Consider the following 20,128-nt stretch of genomic DNA (forward strand, 5'->3'; position numbering starts at 1 on the left):
ACATCACTGTTTAAATCTTCTCATCGTCCTCCCCCGCATCCTCCCAACATATAGATTAGGCAAGCTTCACGTGTGTTTTACTGACACACATGAGATATTTTCTTGTCCCCAAGATGCTTAAGCGATACCTTGTCTTGATCCGTGCTTCCTTCCTAACATAGGACGGTGTGGCTCACAGGCAAATGCACAGGTTCTGGATCCTCCCCCAGCTCTAACGATGTGTGAGAACTTTACATAGAAAATACTTGCTATTTTTGAAATTGAGTTTACAATGTGTGATGCTTAATGTCTGTAGCTTAGTGGTGATTTAATTGTGTTTGGTATTCTAGTAACATTTTATCTTGCACACTTATCCACAGACTGAACTAAAGCTTCATTAAACCTTATAGTTGTATGGATTTGAATCTAGTTATTAATTACATGGAAAAATGTTCCAAGTCAGACAGTAATACTCGATATGACCCAATAAATTAAAAACTAGACTTTTGTGCTTTAAACCTGGCTTTATGAGCTTCCTGTGAGGCTAGAGCACATGGGCCTGGTAGGCCAGGTTATGTTAGCGCTGGTGACGCTGCAGGAGAGAACCCTCTGAGAGATGCTCGCAATCTAACGTGATCTGCCTCGTCTATGCAGCTTACAAAGGATAAAGGGGCGCGTTCTCGGGTGCTTCTTTCCAGCTGTGTTGGGCGGATCACTTATGGCTGCACATATGTTCGCAGAATCCTGAACTTTGTTTTATAAGCACCTCCTGCCCATTGGCAGCTGTACTGACGTGTCCAGAAGGCTTAGCTCCCATCCATCATTTTAGGGGGGGACTCAAAGGCAGAGAGGAGATTCATTCTTGTTGAAATGCAGAAAAGACAAAGAAGTCTTGGGGGCTTTGGGGAAGTTAGAGGCAGAGCCAGACTCTTAGGAAATAAAGGGAAGTTGTGTGCACCCAGTGGACACAGTAATGAATGGTTTTGAATTATGGGTAATAGTACTGGGCCCACTACTAAGAGTTTTGCATCCAGAAGTCATTGCCTTCTCTTTTGACAGTAAGGGGGAACCTAAAATAGAGTGTTCCCTGGACCCACTTTCAATCATCCTGTCCTCACAATGTTGTGAAATATGACAGGGGGTCTGGGAAGATATTAAAAGAGCTCCACCTGAGATAACTCAGTAAATACAGATAAAAGGACCTGGACTAGGGCCATAAGAGACACGGAAGTGGATGGGGCTATGGTTCTGATCTCAAGGCAAATGGTCTTTTGGACGGGATAACAAGTACACAAATCAAGGGAATACAAACTATGAAGTTCCATAGCAGGCACATGAGAATGTGCCTCTTCAAACAAGGGTTCCTGTCAGACTGGAAATATCAGGAAGAGGGAATCATGGAGAAGATGGTAATTCAGGGGGTCCTTGAAGGCTGAATAGGATTCCATCAGATAAAATGGGGTGGGGGGGGAACAGTTGGAAAAAATAATTAGTATGAGCAAATTTCAGAATTGAGTAGAAGACAATGTTCATCTGGGGAGTGGCAGATAATCTGGCTTGACTGGCACACATTGTCAAATAAGAGGTAAGTGGAGGGGTGATGGCTGCAGACATGCCTTTGTAGTGCATGTCCATTTCAGAGAGGGAAAGAAGCAAACACCAAACTTACTGAGCACCTACTATGTACCAGGCACCAAACTGGTTCTTTCATATGTCATGTTTTCCTGTCCTCACTCTAAACCTGTGTAGTGGGTGCTGTTGTCTCTATTTCATGCTTAGGTAACTTAGGTTCTGAGAAGTTATAACATTTTCCCAAGATCACAGAGCAAGTAAGGATGTAAAACCAGTACTCAAGCCTAGGTTTGTATGAATCCATAAGGTTTCTTCTGTGTTGTGCTACCTTGACTACTAAAGCATTGAATTTGTAGTTTCAGTTGCTCTGTATTGGAGAACCATTGGCAGTCCAGGACTTTGTCTGATAGAATGTGGAGTAGAAAAGGAACCCAAATGAGAAGGTCTGTTGGCCTGTTCAGGGTCTCAGAGAGGAGATGACAGAGGCTGTAAAGCTGGGGGCGGAGGGGCAGTTGGCACGGAAGAACAGAAGTGAGTGCAGTAGACATTGTAGAGAAAGAATCTGTGCTCTTGGCAATTAACATGGTAAGTTAATGAGAGAGAGTAGGAGAAGTCATAGATGCTGCTACATTGAAGCTCAATGAGAGGTATCAGACTGTATAAGATTTTGTAAATCAGGGGGACCCACTATGCTAGGCACTGTTCACTGCTGTGCAGTGCATACAAATTACATGGACTCCTGACATCAACTCTGCCCAGGGGAGTGTTGTGCTCCCCTGTTACAGAAAGAAAGCTGAGCATCTAAGAAGTTAAATGAATGATCATGGCCATTTCTCCTTGAAAAGTACATGAGCACACACAAGTTGTAACATACAATTTCCTGAAGTTATAGGTTCCTGTAACTGACGTAAATCTTTTTTTTAATTTCTTTTTTTATTGATTAAAGTATTATATATGTCTCATTTTTTCCCCATCGACCCCTCCCTGGCCACCCCACCCCCCAGGACAAGCCCCCACCACCCCAGTGTCCATGTCCATTGGTTATGCTAATATATATGCATACAAGTCCTTTGGATGATCTCTTACACACACACCCCCTCCCCTGCCTTCCCTCTGAGGTTTGACAGTCCATTTTTTTGTATCTCTGTCTCTGGATCTATTTTTGTTCATCAGTTTATGTTCATTATATTCCACAAATGAGTGAGATCATGTGGTATTCATCTTTCTCCAACTGGCTTATTTCACTTAGCATAATGCTCTCTAGGTCCATCCATGCGGTTGCAAAAGGTAAAAATTCCTTCTTTTTTATAGCAGTGTAGTATTCCATTGTGTAGATATACCACAGTTTTTTAATCCACTAATCTGCTGATGGGCACTTAGGCTGTTTCCAAATCTTAGCTATTATAAATTGTGCTGCTGTGAACATAGGGGTGTGTATGTCCTTTCTGATTGGTGTTTCTTGACGTGAATCTTTGATGAAGAATTGCAACACCAGCCCGGCCAGTGTGGCTCAGTGGTTGAGCATTGACCTATGAACCAGGAGGTCACAGCTTGATTCCTGATCAGGGCACATGCCTGGGTTGCGGGCTCAATCCCCAGTAGAAGGCAAGCAGGAGGCAGCCGATCAGTGATTCTCTCTCATCATTGATGTTTCTCTCTCTCTCCCTCTCTCTTCCTCTCTGAAATCAATAAAAATATATATTATTTTAAAAAAAGAATTGCAACACCAGAGGAAACACTGCCACAGCTCCTGAGCCCTGTGTCAATGAGGATCCGGTTCAGATATAAGAGGCAGAAAATACAAAGCAGCAGCAGCAGCGGCACAACACGGACGTTTCTTTTCCCAGCACAGCTGAGCAGTAACGGGTAGGCAGTCTAGGACTGTGACAGTCTCTACCTGGTCATGAGGCCCAGGCCCCTGCTTCCTGCTGCTCCGCTGTCCCAGCACCTGCTCCTCCTCCCTGGCTGCTCAGCTTCAGTGTCTTGTCCTCATTCCAACCACAGAAAGAGGAAGGGGCCAAAAAGAGCACCCCTCCTTCCTTCAAGGATAGGTCTTGGAACCCCCACCCTGTACACATGCTAACATCCCGGAATCCAGAATTGTGTCACATGGCTATTCCTACTTAAAGGGGACATTGGGACTTATTTGCTGAGGAGGAAGGGCGGGAGAGCTCCTGGGAGACCGGCCCCTAGCAGTCCCTGCTGACCTCTCAGTCTCCTAGGACCTAGGTGCTCGCCAGCCCTGGGACCTGTGTGCTTCTTGCCTACTTGTGAAACCCATCGTTCCGGCCCGTTTGAAATGAATAAACCTAAAAAAAAAAAAAAAAAAGACCGTACCCTTTTATGTAATGATGTTTACTTTGAATTTATATTAGTTCATACAAACACTCCATCCATGCTTTTGTTCTGGCCCTCCGGTCCAGTTTAAGAACCCATTGTGGCCCTCGAGTCAAAAAGTTTGCCCACCCCTGGTTTAGTCTGTGCTGCAGTGAGAAATCCTTCCCCAGTGCATTGGTGAATGGTCTGCTGAAGCAGGACTCCCAGTGAAAACTTAAAAAGCAAATGAGACTTCAGATAGATAGATAGATAGATAGATAGATAGATAGATAGATAGATAGATAGATAGATAGATAGATAGATGATAGATAGATACTGTAGTTTAAAATGCTAGCATTCCCTGCCCTTAAAAAAAATGAGAGGTGGGGAAGGAATCTGTCAATAATACATGCTTTTAAAGTAAATGGAAAACATTTGCAAACTGGAAGAATGCTGAAGTCATTTCTGTCCTGTCACTTTATTTGGTGGTAGACATTTTATTAGCCTATTTCTCTTTTCCAATTAAATACTCTTGCATTAAAAGGGGTGGGGGGCACTTCTCTCTGGAAACGACGAACTATGCTTAGCCATCAGTGTTTGATGTTTGCTGCTCTGCATTAAAAAGGTTTGGGGATAAAAGAAAGAAAGGACAGTAAATATGAATTGATGGTTATAATAATGTTTATGAATTACTCTCCCTCAAATAGCAAAGCTATATTCCCCCCAGAAATAGCAATATTTCCCCCATTAGAGTCACAGTAAATGCCATTATTCATGAAGTATAAGTTAATTCTTAAAAGCTACATTGTTGAAGAAAGTAACAAGCAGGAGAAAAGGAAGACAGAGAGGCCATATAGCCCAACTGTTAAGGGCATAGAAGCTGGATCTCGTCACTTGTAAGCTAGGCCTAATAATAGTTGATGCCTCTTTGAGTTGTTGGGTGAAATAACCGATTGCTATATGTGAGAAGAGGAACAGTGTCCAGCGCATAGTTGGTGCTTTGTGTTAGCAGTTCTTACTTTCCTCGAAGGGCTTACCTTCTGCAGGTGCCAGTTGGCCTCTTGTTCTGCCCTAGATTCTGAATGTTGGAGAGAAACTGAGCCTCGATTACAAGCCACAAATTCTTTTTTTTTTTTTTTAATATATTTTATTGATTTTTCACACAGAGGAAGGGAGAGAGATAGAGAGTTAGAAACATTGATGAGAGAGAAACATCGATCAGCCGCCTCCTGCACATCTCCCACTGGGGATGTGCCCGCAACCCAGGCACATGCCCCCGACCAGAATCGAACCTAGGACCCTTCAGTCCGCAGGCTGACGCTCCACCCACTGAGCCAAACCGGCCTCGGCAACAAGCCACAAATTCTTTACCCATTGTTTTCATAGAGGTGCCTAAAAGTTCAATTATGTCCTATATTTTCAAGCATGCATGACTGCCAATTTTTAAATTCAACTCCTAGTTAGAAAAAAAGTCAAACTTGAGAACCTTACATGTTTTATAGCAACACCTTCATATGCTACATCAAAGTCAGCGTTACAAATCTTGGTTCTCTCATGCTATTAGCATTTTTCGCAGCTTTATTGAAATAAAATTCACATACCACAGGTTCACTCATTTAAAGGGTGCAATTGAATGGTTCTTTGCGTATTCACATAGTTACGCGGTCATCACCACAGTCAATTTCGGAACATTTTTATCATCTCAGAAAGAAACCTACTGTGCTTTAGCTGTCACCCGCCAGTCCCCCACTCCCCACCCCTACACAACCACTACTTTATTTTGTGTTGCTATACTTACCTATTCTGGACATTTCATATGAATGGGACCATATAATTTGTAGTCTTGTGACTGGCTTCTTTCATTAAGCATAATGTTTTCACAATTCACCCATGTTGTATCACGGATCGGTATTTTATTCCTTTTTGTTGCCAAATAATATTTCATTGCATGGATATACTATATTTCACTTACCAATCATAGGTTATTGGACATTTGGGTATTAGCGTTTTTTGAATTCTGATTGCTGTAGCTAGGACTTTTGGAACTATATTAAATAAGAATGGTGAAAACAGATATACTTGTCTTATTCTCAAGCTTAAAGGAACTGCTTTTAGGTTTTTTTGTGTGTGTTTTTTTTTGTTTTTTTTTAAATATATTTTATTGATTTTTTACAGAGAGGAAAGGAGAGAGATAGACAGTTAGAAACATCGATGAGAGAGAAACATCGATCAGCTGCCTCCTGCACATCTCCCACTGGGGATGTGCCCGCAACCGAGGCACATGCCCTTGACCGGAATCGAACCCGGGACCCTTCGGTCCGCAGGCCGACGCTCTATCCACTGAGCCAAACCGGTTTCGGTTGCTTTTAGTTTTTGCCCATTTAGTATAATGTTGGCTGTGGAGTTATATATGGCCTTTATTGTATTAAGATAAATTTCTTCTTTTCCCACTTTCTGAGAGTTTTTATCATCAGTAGGTGTTGGGTTTTATACAATGCTTTTTCTGCATCTATTGATCTGATCATGTGATTTTTATCCTTCATTTTGTCTATGTGGTGTGTCATGTTTATTGATTTGTGGATATTGTACCAACTTTGTATCCCTGCAATAAATCCCACTTGATCATGGTGTATGATTTTTTTAATGTATTGTTTAATCTGTTTTGCGAATATTTTGTTGAGGATTTTGGCATCTATGTTCATCAGGGATAATTGGCCTGTAATTCTCTTTCTTTGTAGTGTCTTTATCTGGTTTTCAGAATTAGGATAATACTGGCCTCATAAAATGAACTTGGGAGTCTTCTCTTGATTTTTTTTTTGGAATAGTTTGAGAAGGATATGTATTAGTTCTTTGAATGTTTGGTAAAATTCTCCTGTGAAGCCATCTGGTCCAGGACTTTTGTTTTGGGGTTTGTTTTTTATTACTGCTTTAGTTTCACTAGTTGCAATATGTGTATTCAGATTTCCTGTTCCTCCTGATTGCATTTTGGAAGATTGTATACTTTTAGGAAATTTACCCATTTCTTCCAGATTGTCCAATTTGTGGTCATATAGTTGTTCTTAATATTTTCTTAGAATCCTCTGTATTTCTTTATTTGGGTCCTCTTTTTTTCTTGATGAGTCTGGTTAAAGATTTGTCAATCTTGTTTATCTTTTCAAAGAACCAGTTCCTGGTTTCATTGATCTATTGTATGGTATTTTTAGACTCTATTTCATTTATTTCTGCTCTGATCTTTATTATTTCCTTCCCTTCTCACTTTGGGCTTTGTTTGTTCATTTTCAAGTTCCTTTAAGTATAAAGTTTGTTTACTTGAGATTTTTCTTGCTTCTTGAGGTAGGCCTGTGATGCTATGAATTTCCCTCTGAGAATTGCTTTTGCTTTGTCCCATGAATTTTGGATTGTTGTGCTCTCATTTTCATTTGTTTCAAGGTATCTTTTGATTTTTTTTTTCTTGACCCATTCATTGTTTAGTGACGCTAATTAGCTTTCAAATGTGTGTTTTTCAGTTTTTTTTCTTGTAATTGATTTCTAATTTCATACCATTATGGTCAAAGGAGCCGCTTGATATGATTTCAGTCTTATATTTATTGAGATTTGTTTTGTGTCCTAATATGTGGTCTGTCCTAGAAAATGTTCCATGTGCACTTGAGAAGAATGTATATTCTGATGCTTTGAGGTGAAATGCTCTGAAGATATCAATTAAACCCATTTGATTTAGTGTGTCGTTTACGGCCGCTGTTTCCTTCTTGATTTTCTGTCTGGAAAATCTATCCATTGATGTCAATGGTGTGTTAAAATCCCCTACTATGACTGAATTACTGTCAGTTTCTCCCTTTATGTCCTTGAAGATTTGCTTTACATATTTAGGTGCTCCTGTGTTGGGTGCATAAATGTTTACGAGGTTTATATTCTCTTATTTATTGTTCCCTTTGTTATTATGTAGTGTTCTTTGTCTCTTACTATAGCCTTTGTTTTAAAGTACATTTTGTCAGATGTTTTCTTTATATATTCATCTATCAGTAGACACTTATGTTGTTTCCATATCTTGGCTATTGTAAATAATGCTGCAGTGAATATGGAGGTGCATATATCTTTTCAAGTTAGAGTTTTCATTTTCTTTGGATAAATGCCCAGAAGTGGAATTGCAGGATCATATGGTACTTCTATTTTTAATTTTTTTTAGGAACTTCCATACTGTTTGAATGAACTAATTTACATTTCCACCAACAGTACACAAGAGCCTTCATTTTTCCACGTTCTCAGCAACACTTGTCATTTCTTGTCTTTTTGATGCTAGCCATTCTAACAGATATGAGGTGATATATCCTTATGGTTTTGATTTGCATTTCCGTGATGATTAATGAAGTTGAATATCTCATGTACCTGTTGGCCATCATGTCTTCTTTGGGAAAATTTCTATTCAGATATTCTGACCTTTTGTTTGTTTATATTAAGTTGTATGAGTTCTTAATGTATTTTGGATATTGTCCCCTTATCAGATATATGATTAGCCAATATTTTTTTCCATGATGGCACCTTTTTTAGCTTTCTTTTTTCTTTTCTTTCTTTTTTTTTTTTATTGATGCAGTATAAATTTGGCCTTTTCTAAGTTAGTGCATGATTTCATCAAAGTTATTTCTGTTATATGAGCTCTATCTCCTAAAATGATTTTTGAACTGATTTTGAAGGAAGCTTCAAGCACAAATTTTAAATTTTCTTGATTGATATGCTTTTTACATTATTTCTCAGAAAGACTTTTATCATTTTATGAATTTTAGTTTGAGGGGGAGGGGGAATTTGATGATTCTCCTTGGGGGAAAAAAAGTGTTTCTGTCATGAAAAATCTGAAATATACCGAAGTAGAGAGACCAATATAATAAATTCTACATGTCTCTTACACATTTTTAGTAATTATCAATAGCCTGTTGTCCTTGTTACAGCTATTTTCCTGCTCACTTTTTGTTGGTGCTATTATTGTTTTTCTGGAATATTTTAAAAGAAATCCCAGGTATTATGTTATTTCACCATAAATACTTCAGTAATCATTGGTAAATATCTTTAAACATAACTTCAGTACCTGTTATAGTCAATGAAATTAATAATAATTCCTTAATGTCATATAATAATCTATATTTATTTCTCCCATATTGTCTCAGAAATGTTTTTTCCTAGTTGGTTTGTTTGAATCAGGGTCCCACTGAAATCCACACATTACATTTGACTGATATGGCTCTTATGTCTCTTTTAATCTATAACAGTTCCATCTCTCTTTTTTCTCCCTCATGTCATTTATTTGTTGCAGAGATGGGATCATTTGACCTATAGAATTTCCTACCTTCTGTACTTTGACTCATTTGACCTTATAATATTACCTAACATTTTTCTCTATCCTCCCTATTTTCTGTAATAGTTATTATAGAAGCTTGATTAGATTTGAGTTGCTAGGAGGAGGGGGGAGGTTTGGGGGAAGAATACTTCTTAAGTGTCACAGTTATCTTCCTACTTTATCACAACACAGGGCACATGATGTCAGCTTATTTCACTTTTGGCAGTGTTAAAATTGATCAGGTGGTGTTAGTCTGATCCATCACTTTGTAGTCCACATCAGTCTTTTACATGCTGGTTTTAACATCCATCGATGTTTATGATAGTTTGTTATCAATTTCCCCAACCCACAGAAATAAATTCAGTGACTCATTTTTCACTAAGAGAGAAGAGGCAACTTGCATTTATTGAGCAATTTCTATGTGCCAAAATTTTGTTTGGTAGTTTACCTACAGTCTTTCATTTGCCCTTCCCAAATCTTGTGCATTCCATGTCATCATTATAACTTAATAAACTGCAGATAGAATTTGCTAAAAATCATATAGCTAGTAAGTGAACCCAGTTATGCTGGTATTAGGCATTTTTTATGAAAAATTAACTTAGAAAATACTCTCATTTGTTTGTAGTAGATAAGACAGATTAAAACTAAAGACCAAACTAAATGAGAATGACAACATCTATAACATGTGCATTACTATCAATAAAGCGATGTTAATGTCATGTAACCTAAGTACTTCCCTTGCCCCAGTTCTGGACCATTGGAGACCAGCAAGTAATTTAGTTCAGTCTTCACTATCCTTTTAATGGACTAAAAATATAAGCTATATGGTAATTCATTTTATAGAAAGCCATGATGTCTGCCAAATAACATTTTTAAAAAATGAAAATTATATCACAAAGCATTTTCTAATAGTGAGGCATGCTAAGCACTCCAGTGTTGATGAGAGAAATCCTAAAATCTTCTCCACAAGTCTTTAAACATCATTTGTCTTCCTGGTTTGGAGTTAGGGCTGTCCGGAGCAACAAGTTGATGCCTACATGACCTCCCAAAGTCCTTTCCAGTCCTGCGATTCTCACGCTAATGAATTCAAACAGAAAAGAATTATTGGGCCAAAACTAGAGTATCTTCAGAGCCAGAAAGCAGGAAAAGTTACAAAATACAGATGTCTGTCAGGGATGAGGTCCAAAGGGAGAAGCAGGCCAGAAGTTAGAAATAGATATGTTATTGTACAAAAAAAGTTTTGAATTTGGCTTTTAGCCAGAAGAATTTTAAATACTTAGATCAAACTATTAAACCATAATATTCAGTTGAGGTACAATAAAGTTCTGTGAGTGAAGATATATAGTTGCAGAAATAAAGAAAAAAAATCATAGTTCATTAGCTTCAAGGAAATGCATACCAGCTCTCAATTCATCAGACCTGTCCCCGATTGTACCTTTTAGAGAATCCAACATCCTGTATTTTTCATTCAGGAATAAAATCATTCTGGTGCTCTTTGGAATAGTCAGTTTTTGTATTATAAATGAAAACCAAGATCTTTAAAATATTTTATGATTATGTAACATGGCGAAATGTTTATAGATTTTTAACCCTAAAAGTAAGTCTCTAAAATCAATGTCATTTATTTTAATTGTTCACTAAAGTTTAAGAATTGCTTATATTTGTGGACTATAGAAGAATTTGTTCTTTGTGTTTTGTATGGGGTTTTTTTCCTCAGAGAGACATGTTCCGAGAATACTTGTTTCCCCTTGGGCAGCAGGGTCACGGGAAGAGGGTCAGAGTGGGGAACACCCAAGAAGGTGCCGCTGACTGTGAATACAAAAACAGGTCTATGGGCACAACTGGTTATTGGTTCTTTTTTTCTGTCTTTGTCCATACTATTTCTTAGTTTTCTATTTTACATTTTGCTTCTTTCCATGAATCTCAAGAGAAAAATTCATCACATAAAGCCTGTGATGTACCCTAAACAGCAAATTAGCTGTCTGTGGCTTATATTCTAGGCTAGGCCTTGTTTGAACTTAACTAAATTGTCTAAAAAGCACTCCCAAAATTCATCTTTTCCACATTACATTCTTTCTACATGATGACTTATTTAACAGGACATAGGTCACCACCAAATAATGGTGGTCAGTACAGCCAGAAATTCTATCTGTAAATTCATGAAGAAAGAGCCAGTCATTCCAGCCCAGGAAATTTGCCTCTCTGTAGATTTTAGAAGAGATGATTTTGCAAGACTCAGAAAATTATAGATATCTGTGAGAGCCTTCTTTGTTCCCTCGCCACCTGAAGCCTAAAAACAAACCCAGTGAGCAGAGCTGTGGTCCGATACGTTCCGTTGGTGTGTAAATAGGCATATTTTCTAACACCCTGTGGCTGTTCTTAATGGCAAATCAGGGAAGTATAAGGTTAAGAGTGATTGGCACTAAACTACTATAAGTCATTATTTCAGGCAAATTTGGCATGACAGATAATAGGAAAAGAATCATAATCAGTGTCAAAGACGTTCATGTCTCCTCTAAGGGTATGTATTATAGATATGCCTGACTACTCTTTACAGCCCACTTTGGGGCTACAGTGTCGACGTGGTTGTTTGAGAATATGATTGTCTTAGGAAACTTAGAGAATAGAGACAAATCCAAATTTACCAGAAAAACTATGGAGTAATTGGTATAAAAAATATATTTTTAAAAAATATTTTAAATTGTTTCTGACAATGCCAGGCACTTAATATTTATGTACTTGCTTGTAAGTCCCAGGAAGTCAGGAACCACATCTATATTGCTGATCATTGTACCTCTCACTTGCCCTTACCAGAGAAACAACAAATATTTGGTGAATAAATTAAGTTTAATTAATAGGCTAGTTAATCTCATTCTTATACAGACATTTATATATGTGTGTAATTATGTGGTACATATAAAAATATATGTTAAATAAACTATAGATTTTGTCAAAAATTATGGAGCATCAGAGTTTTACTCCATTTACAAGTTAACAACTTAGCCTGCCACAGTCTCATGGATGTTGGTAGAAAATATAGGAGTGCTAGGTCAGAGGCGAAGGACAGTTTATTACCGACAACCGATTGTCTGCATATGTGTCAGTTCCCCAAGCCTCAGTTCCCTACGGGTGACATGAAGAGAGCCAGATGACACTTAAGACACACAGGGTGGGGAAGGAACCTGGGAACCTGAATCTTCTTATAAAAGACAATAAGCATGCCTGCCCCTTTTTTGTAGGGAGATACTGTCTGTCTTCCATAGCTGTCGGCTATACATATTTCATTCAAAAGATAGCCTGGAATAAAGACAATGCCTTCGCCTCTAAGATGTGTGGAAATGTGACAGGCCTTTGGAGAATTATCTCCTCACAGACATGGACCCGAAAGGGCCTCTATCGAACAACACTCTTCAAGAGGTCAGCAAACTACAGCCTGCAATCCAAGTCCAGCCCACCACCTGTTTTGGTAAATAAAATTTTATTGGCACACAGGCACACTTATTTAGGTACTATCTACATGCTCCAGTAGGCAAAGTCAAGTAATCCCAACAGAACATACACACAAAGCCTCAAACGTTTGCTATCTAGCCCTTTACTAAAAAGGGCTGGATCTAGTCTAAAGGTTTGACTTTATAACAAACCTTTATAAAATATGCTAAGCCTGCTTTTTGTTGTAAAATATTTTCTGGTTTTTAAAAGTTATTGTGTAATTTCTATTGATTTCTTTCCAATTATTAAGGCTTACTCTATCTGTACTGTAGTTCTCTTTCTTATTATAAAGGTTTGTTAAGAGCTGTTATCAATGATTACTGTATTTGAACTTTTTTAATTTTTATAAATAGCTATATAGAAAATTACCACAGTATAACTATATTTGGTTTATGAGCATTGCTTATTTGTCAGATTACATATTTTTGAAATCCTGCCACAATCAGGCAACTAAATACCGGAGTCAGTATCATGAGATGAATGCGCTCCTGGGTCCTAGCATCCAACAGTCCGGGCTCCATAACTTACTATCATTGCAGGTCCTTGGCAAGTTGTTTAACCCTCCTGAGATTTATTGTCTCCGTCTGTAAAATGGTTATACTCTTACTAACTTACAGAATTACCATTAAGATTGAATAAAATCATGTCAATCTTGGCAGATAGCATACACTTTAAAATATAAACTTTCTTCCTAAAATATAGACTTAAAAAACAAATCCTGTGTTTATATATTACTTTAGAGTTGGAAAGAGCTAAAGTAATCTTATCCCATCCTCCTAATTTTTTATGGATAAGAAAATTAGGTTCAGATTGGTCTTGACTTCAACTCAAGGTGACAAAACCAGTTAGCAATTAACTTTAGGTTACAATTAACCTCTTCCTGATTCCCAGTTAATGCTCTTTACAATATGCCATATACATATACATATACATATACATATACATATACATATACATATACATATACATATACATATACATATATATATGACTGTTTCTTACAAATGAATAAAATACCTGGATAATTAGAGATGAGATAAGAACACAATATTGAGTTTAGGGTTTGAGTCTCGTTAAAAGAAACCTTACAGAAGTACAGTCCCCTGCTGAAGTTAGTTTTGACTCGGAAGTTCCTAATACATTTTTACTATTTCTCTTTAAGGAAAAATATTATTTTGAAAGATGTCATATTACACACCTGCATTTGCTTGAAACTTGGTAGCTTGATAAATTGATAAGATAACTGGGTCATATGTTAAGTTTTTTGAAAACCAACCCAAACATAGATCCCAATAAAAGAATGTTACATATTTCCTTTTAAAGGCTAAAAGTATTTCTCAGGGCTCTTAAATTACCATATCCTGATACCATGGGAAAATAAAATCTGGACTTAGAGTCTTGTTTGTACTTAGAGGGCTTTCCGGACAGGAAAGCAGCCTGATGCAATGCAGTCAGCCACAATACCAGTGGGGCATTACAGGTGAACACTGCAGCTGTGCCACTCCACCACAGTGCATTACAACTGTATGCTGGAATATTTCCTGTACAGAAATAGGGTTTGGTTAACTTGGTTTCCCAAGAGTAGATCACATTAAAATGTTATAAAATCATGATTTCCTGCATTTGAATACTTGTGGTTTCTCAACTGGTTCCAATAGTTTACGTTTTTGGAGTTTTTTTGTATGGCTTCTATTAGTTGAAGATGTATAGAAGCTTTCTTTTCCTTCTTCAAAATCAACTAAAAAGCAGATACATGTAAAAAGAAATAATATTATTTAGAAATAAAAGCTAAAACATTTGAGATTGCAAACATATTTGTATTTTATGTCATTGTTAAATGGTAGATTTATACTTTGGAATAGACACACCAAAAAAAAATTGACAAATACCATTATCAGATTAGATTTTTACTTATGAACTATGGAAAAGTATCTTTATTTAACTGCATTGATTGTGTGTGATGAATATGTTTCTCCTCTTATCATTATAAATAACTAATTATAAGAAGCGTTCTTCATGTTTTAAAGTCACAATCATAAATAGAAACTTCTTCTATACTCTACAGAGGCAAAGCTGTTTGTTACCTTACTAGGTTTTAATGTTTATATTGCTATTTATTCTCATTTCTACATATACATGGTCTCTTTCAGTCATCCATCAATCCATTATTACATGCTCAGACCTCACTTTCTATTTCTTAACTATCCACTTCCCTACTCTCTTCCACTCATCTATTGAAAGCTCTTGAACCTATCTACTTGTAATCTTTCCAGTGCTCTCTCCATTGGAGAATATATTTGGTCTTATCACCACCTTGACATTGCTATAAATGCAATATATACTTTTACTTAGTTAATGAGGTAAAATAACTTTCTATTAATAAGAGTTTCACAATGATTATACTTTCAAAAGTTATCACCTATGAATGTTCTGTGAAAGCCTTCCCTCCACCATCCCTAGAGATGGAAGTCAGAAAGAATTCAAGGAAATTAATGTAATGGCTGCTTGGAGCAGGATCACAGATGAACTTTTAAGCTGAGAAGCTTAAAAGGAAAAGCCGAGGGATAAAATGGCTACAGAATTTTGAAAGCTCCATAAAATTCCTGGAAACTAGAATAGCATACGCATGTGTGTGGCTGTGCACTTGCCCAGGCTCTGTGCATGCTCAAGATTGACCTGAGAAGGCCCTGCACTGTCACCTCTGGTTGCTCTTAAGGCTCTGCATCAGTAGGAAGGGAAGCTAACACAGACTTGAAGGCATGCGTCAATAGGCACACAGAACCCCCCAGCAGTGGCCTTACTGGTTCCAAACCTTTAAGGAAATCTTTATCTAATCATTAACTGACCACTAAGCTCCCTGAGTAAAAACTTCACTGACCATATGACAAAGAATACATGCAAACAACTACAACAAATAGCAGTGACAGGACGCTCTGGGGAAGAGAGAGAATCAGATTTCTACAATTACCATTATTTACTAATAATATAATAGTAATATAGTTAATGATATTACTATTTTATTGTGTCACTATTTTATTACTATTTCATTACATCACTAATATAATAAAATGTTGTATCATTTAAAATATTTAGTTTTTGACCAAGAAAGTATGTGACATGCAAATAAATATGAAAGTCTAGCCCATATACAGGAAAAAAACAATCAATAGAAACTGTACCTAAGAAACCTAGAAGTTGACCTTACTAGACAAAGACTTTAACCACCTATTTTGATCTTTACTTTAATTTTTTTTAATTTGTTGATTGGTTTTTAGAGAGAGAGAGATGAAGGGGAAAGAGAGAGAGAGAGAGAGAGAGAGAGAGAGAGAGAGAGAAATCTATTTATTGTTATACTTATCCATGCATTCATGGGTTGATTCCTGTATGTACCTTGACTAGGGACTTAAGCCACAACCTTGGCATATTGGGACGACACTGTAACCAACTGAGCTACCCAGCAGGGCTAACCACCTATCCTATATAATAAAGATGTAATATGCAAATGGTCTTTACATAATGACCTACTGTGTAATGACCGGATCACGGATCAGCAGGAGGGTGGGGCAGCGAGCAGCAGAGAGCTACAGGAGCTGGCAGGGCAGCAAACCGGGGGGCGGGGGGGGGGAGTTCCGGGAGGGCGGGGCAGTGGGTGGAGAGCTATAGGAGGGCAGCAGCAAGCTACTGGCACATGAGTTCATGTGCCAGGCTACTAGTTTTAAATATGTTCAAAGAATCTAAGGAAAGCATTGTCTAAAGAATTAAAGGAAAATAAGACAATAATGTCTAATTAAATGGAGAATATCAATAAAAAGATAGAAATTATTTAAAAAAAAAAAAAAGAACCAAAGAGAAATCCCAGAGTTGAAAAGTATAACTGAAATGAAAAATTCATTAGAGGTGTTCAACAGCAGATTTAAACAGGCAGGAGAAAAAAATCAGTGAGCTTAAAATTACATTAATTGACATTATTGAGTCTGAAGAACAGAAAGAAAAAAGAATGAAGACAAATGAACAGAGCCTCAGAGATCTGTGGAATATAACATCAAGGGAATCAATATACTAGTATACATGATGGGAGTCTTAGAAGGGAAGAAAGAATATTTGAAGAAATATGGCTGCACATTTGCCAAATTTAATGAAAAACATTAGTTGACACATCTAAGAAGCTCCATGAACTCCAAATAGAATAAACTCAAAGATTTCCACACAAGCACAGTCAAACTTTAAAAAACAAAAACAAAAACAACCTTGAATGCAACTAGAGAGAAGTGACTCATCATATGTAAGGGATACTCAGTAAGATTAGCAGCTGATTTCTCATCAGCAGCCATTGAGGCCAGAGGCAGAGGAGTAACATATTCAAAATGCTGAAAGGAAAAGTCTGCTAAAGAGAATAATAATTGCCAACTATAAATTCCTGGGATAAATGGTAAAGATCAAAATGTATTCTGCATTTAGATTTCTTCCTAAGAATTCACTTTAAAGAAAATGGGACAGGAAATTGTTAATGACACATTATGGGGTCTGTTTTTCTTCTTTAATCCAAAGGTAACTAGTTTAAAGAGCATAGGATTTACAGCCCAAAGGTCTGCCACTAACTGTGTAATCTTGAACATACAACATACTACCTAACTTCTCTAAACCACAGTTCTCTAACTTCTCTATCTGTAAAATGGGGAGCATATTTTCTTCACTATGACAATGTATAAGAAAAATCTTTGTAAATTGTAAATGGCTATTCACAAGGTTGTTTTATCTATCAAGGCTGCCATCAGTATTATTATTACTGCAACTACCACAAACACAGGTGGTGGTGGAAAAACATCTGCTCTTCCCCAACTGTAATCACCTGTTGACTTGGAGACCCAATAAGTCTGGAAATGTGGTGGGAGGGTGACAAAGATGGTACCCTCTGCTGTAACCAGGCTTTAGTGACTTAGTCCTGAAGGAAACTCCAGCTTCTTCAATTACTGGCCAACCCTACATAGTCAGTTACCTCTATTTTGTCATAATATAAAGGAAAGGACAATTGAGGCAGACTGATATAATACGTCGTTTACTAGATCTCTTGTTTTTTTAAAAATATATTTTATTGATTTTTTACAGAGAGGAAAGAAGAGGGATAGAGAGTTAGAAACATCGATGAGAGAGAAACATCGATCAGCTGCCTCCTGCACACCCCCTACTAGGGATGTGCCCACAACCAAGGTACATGCCCTTGACCGGAATCGAACCTGGGACCCTTTAGTCCCCAGGCTGACGCTCTATCCAGTGAGCCAAACTGGTTAGGGCTAGATCTCTTGTTATCGTGCACATAAATACAGGGAAGACACTTCTGTATCCTTTGCCTAGTTTGCTTAGTGGGACTGAGTGGGCAAAGGGCTAATGGCCCAGCTTCAGCAGCCCCTACACAAAGAAATCAGAGCTTTTATCTGTGAGAACACATGGGCAGTTGCAACCCTGCTAATAGTCTTGGCAGTACTATTAAGTAATAAAAACAAATTAAGTGCCAAAATATTCTTTGTACCAAAAATATTTTTAAATCACCAACACACATGCAAATCTTCCCAAATTAGCCATCAAATGGAAACAAATTGTGGAATAACATTTTAAATGCAAAAATACACGTGCTCTTACCAACTGGCAGATATACAACCTAAAATATATTCATATGCAGAGACCACATATGCTTAGAGTACAGTTTATTATGTATGGCTGGCTAATTTTTTAGGTCCTGTCAAATAATGCATAGGAAAACAAAATGTAATAAAAATATATATAATCTTGACAGTCATTTGAAATGTACCATGTGTTACATGTGGAATGTTTTCCAGGGAAGCCAATTTACGTCTTCCCACTTCTCATGACTCAGTACTAGATATTCAGGCTTTCTAAACTATTTTTTGGCAACCAGACTTTCTTGGAATAGTCATCTTTCCTTCAAGTTATTCCGTGCCGGCATTAATAATAAATCCTCAGCTATAGATATGTAACTAAAGATCATTCACATCATCTCTTTCAAACCTAAAAGCACATAATAAAGTTATTTTAAATAGATCACACAAAATAGAGCCCAGAATTATTCCTTTAGAATAATTAATTGCTACCACATGAAGCACAAAATGACCGCACTAGATTTTTAGTTTAATTATGTTACTACTAACCTAGAGATTAGCTGGGAAATGTCAGCTTCTCGCTGGGAAAGGAAGATTAGTGAGCTAATGGAAAGTTTGTTAAAAAGTGGGTGTGATTACAAAATAATTTGAAGGGAGTGGAGTGTTCAGTATATAAGCAAAACCTTTTCAAAAGAAGCTAAAATTGTTACGTTTACAGCCCCTATCTGCATTGATTAATTTAAGAACTATTAATCATATATCATGAATCAGACCCTGTACTCTGAGTTTTTTGGAGAAATACCTGGAGTTCTTTAAGAATAGTTGTCGGAGAACACGGAATGCGAGCCAGGCCTCCGGAAGGAGCAGTAGGCTACCTTTAGACTCAAGCATTGCCCCTACCCCTCCTAAATCGGAACTCAGTTCCAACACATGCCTCCCTTCCTTCTTTCCTAGTCACCACTCAAACGATAAGACTTAGCCTCTCTTGTCTAGATACTGATTTGTATCCTACTGTCCTCTTACCAACATCCTTCCTCTTCCACCTCCCAACTCTCCCACTGAGCCTGCCGAACACCTGCTCTGTGATTAGTGAATTTACCTAATCCTCAGCCTCTCCTTCAAGCATTTCCCTACCCCTTTAGCTTAAAGGAAGTCTTGCTGTCCCCTGGGGCTCTCTGCACCATTGTGACCCTCTGAGGTGGAGGCTGTTGATTCTCTGGGATCCCATGGTCAGGAGATGAGATGTTCTCCTTGCTCACCAACGCCACTTGCCTTTATCCTTTTACCCTCCTGTAAAATTCTTCTGCTTCTTCTAGACTCACTGCACCTAATTATGTCATCCTCACCCCTTGTGTTGCATCTGCTCACTTTATCATTTTCCTTCTCAGAAGTCTTGGTCCCAGGGCTTCCAGCCTGTTTCTCCACTGCCATCAGCATTCAGGCCAATGGCCCAGCCAAACGCCAGCTTGCTGTCCTCATCTTAGTGCTTTTCTCCCCACTCCATCTAACTACCCTCTCTCACACACAGCCCTGGACCTTGACATCATCCCAAAGTCCTCTGCCTCCTGAATTGTCCATTTCAGCATTCTAATCTCCCTCACAGTCTCTCAGTCTCTCCATCCTGTTTACTCAACAAGCCCTGCTATAGTCATCTAGTAAACTACTATCATATATAAACCTGTAGTTCTCTGATTTCTGCCTATCCCTCATCTTACTGTCTTCATATCCCGTTTAACTAGTTTATATACTTAATTCATTACTTCAAGCACCGTCTTGCAAACAAATACCCTAAACTTTGCTGTTGTTAGTCCTTCCATTTCCTGCAAAAGTT

At 37.8% G+C, this 20,128-nt stretch overlaps 1 protein-coding gene across 8 annotated transcripts in view; it reads left to right on the forward strand.

Annotated features, from left to right (window-relative positions):
• Positions 1 to 20,128, forward strand: part of VPS13B (vacuolar protein sorting 13 homolog B) — a 613,015-nt gene that overhangs the window by 492,838 nt on the left and 100,049 nt on the right. The window contains exon 40 of one of the 8 annotated variants that reach the window (XM_036337865.1): positions 12,433 to 12,471. The exons of the other annotated variants lie outside the window; for them this stretch is intronic. Within the exon in view, the coding sequence (XP_036193758.1) occupies positions 12,433 to 12,456 (24 nt within the window). The 3' untranslated portion in view covers positions 12,457 to 12,471. Of the gene's footprint in view, positions 1 to 12,432; positions 12,472 to 20,128 lie in introns of those variants that run through there. 8 annotated transcript variants of the gene reach the window in all.

The sequence above is a fragment of the Myotis myotis genome, unplaced genomic scaffold, assembly GCF_014108235.1.
Source record: "Myotis myotis isolate mMyoMyo1 unplaced genomic scaffold, mMyoMyo1.p scaffold_m19_p_16, whole genome shotgun sequence".
NCBI classification, from domain to species: Eukaryota; Metazoa; Chordata; class Mammalia; order Chiroptera; family Vespertilionidae; genus Myotis; species Myotis myotis.